Raw genomic sequence first — 1,887 nt, 5'->3', positions numbered from 1 at the left:
GGTCATTAGCACTTTGGTTCGGGACATGTCAGTCTGTGGATGGCTTGGCTTTACGCCAAACTTTGCGTGAACATACAGTATCCCAGCATCCCAAACTGCATACTGTAGTTGGGATGCATCCATTGTAATGTATGTGTGTGCGTAACCCTGGCGACGACCACAGGTGACACAACACTGTCTTTGGACCGACCTGAGAGAGCAGCGACCCAGTAGCTTCAGCTTGTCGCAGAAGCGTGAGAGGACATGGTGTTCTTCCTGCAAGCTGGACCTGCATGAGAAGAAGACGAAAACACAAGATAATATAATATGTGAGTTTATTTTATTTAGAGAGATTTTAACCAAGAGTTTGTTACAAAAAAAAAAAAGATCTTCCACTAAACCAGATAAACAGACAGACAGATTGAGTGTTGCGTACACACCTGTGTTGGTCTTGCATTCCTGCATATTGCACTTCCTGAGTGTTTCTGGTTTGGAAATCTTCTCACAGAGGCTGTTTGGCATCACAGCCAAATCTTGGTCACTCACACATCTGACTTGACGCTGCTGCTGACCTCCACACAAACTCACGGAGCACTGCGTAGTCATACAACCAACACACGCCACACACGCACACACGCTCACACACGCTTGAAATTTCCTTGAGGCTTTGAGGATGTTTCTAAAATGCAATAAATTATCCAATTTAATAGTCTTAGAAGTGGACTAAATTATTGCTCTGTGTGTGTGTGTGTGTGTGTGTGCGTGTGTGCGTGTGTGCGTGTGTTGGTGTATGACTACGCAGTGCTCCGTGAGTTGTGGTGGAGGTCAGCAGCAGCGTCAAGTCAGATGTGTGAGTGACCAAGATTTGGCTGTGATGCCAAACAGCCTCTGTGAGAAGATTTCCAAACCAGAAACACTCAGGAAGTGCAATATGCAGGAATGCAAGACCAACACAGGTGTGTACGCAACACTCAATCTGTCTGTCTGTTTATCTGGTTTAGTGGAAGATCTTTTTTTTTTTTTGTAACAAACCTCTTGGTTAAAATCTCTCTAAATAAAATAAACTCACATATTATATTATCTGTGTTTCGTCTTCCTTCTCATGCAGGTCCAGCTTGCAGGAAGAACACCATGTCCTCACGCTTCTGCGACAAGCTGAAGCTACTGGGTCGCTGCTCTCTCAGGTCGGTCCAAAGACAGTGTTGTGTCACCTGTGGTCCGTAGCCAGGGTTACGCACACACATACATTACAATGGATGCATCCCAACTACAGTATGCAGTTGGGATGCTGGGATACTGTATGTTCACGCAAAGTTTGGCGTAAAGCCAAGCCATCCACAGACTGACATGTCCGAACCAAAGTGCTAATGACCACAGCACGACAGCAAGCACAACTTAATCAGCACAAACATACCTGGGTCAACTAATACTATGTAATAATTCTATTTTTTTTTACTTATTTAGGTAAATTCCAATTAAAAATTTTGCTGGGAGGCATTAGAAAAGTGAGCAAAAGAACAAGCCAAAACACTGATGATGAATACACATTTGGACTGTAACAAATATCAGAGCGTAGTGTTCATAAAGCCACGTTCAGGTGAGCATAAATGCTCATCAACTTTAATATTTCCTTTTATTTAAATTGATTTGGTGAATTTATTACAATAACTAAGTCAAAACATTCTTAAAAATCATTTAAAAATTACGAATTTAAAAAAAATCAAGAAGCACAATTCAAAAGTTATGAAAGCTCATACAAGCTGATGCAAGAGCTGCTCCTACACAGTTGTGATGAATTAGATTATAATACGAAGCACTTTCTTTTTCAGTGAAAAAAAAACAAAAAAAAAAAAAACAAAATGACCTACAGTGCAAATCTTTCTGGGCCAATGGTGCTTTTATAATTGA

At 41.1% G+C, this 1,887-nt stretch overlaps 1 protein-coding gene across 1 annotated transcript in view; it reads left to right on the top strand.

The window, feature by feature from the left end:
• LOC111236456 (A disintegrin and metalloproteinase with thrombospondin motifs 12-like) overlaps positions 1 to 1,887 on the top strand; it is a 19,446-nt gene extending 17,559 nt beyond the window's left edge. Inside the window, exons 23-24 of the mRNA XM_022765189.1 lie at positions 782 to 935; positions 1,088 to 1,887. Of these exons, the coding sequence (XP_022620910.1) occupies positions 782 to 935; positions 1,088 to 1,203 (270 nt within the window). The 3' untranslated portion in view covers positions 1,204 to 1,887. The remainder of the gene's footprint in view (positions 1 to 781; positions 936 to 1,087) is intronic.

This window comes from Seriola dumerili, unplaced genomic scaffold, assembly GCF_002260705.1.
Source record: "Seriola dumerili isolate Sdu_G_001 unplaced genomic scaffold, Sdu_1.0 BDQW01000668.1, whole genome shotgun sequence".
NCBI lineage: Eukaryota > Metazoa > Chordata > Actinopteri > Carangiformes > Carangidae > Seriola > Seriola dumerili.
Note: the sequence above shows the minus strand (reverse complement) of the source record. Positions and strands in the feature narration are given on the sequence as shown.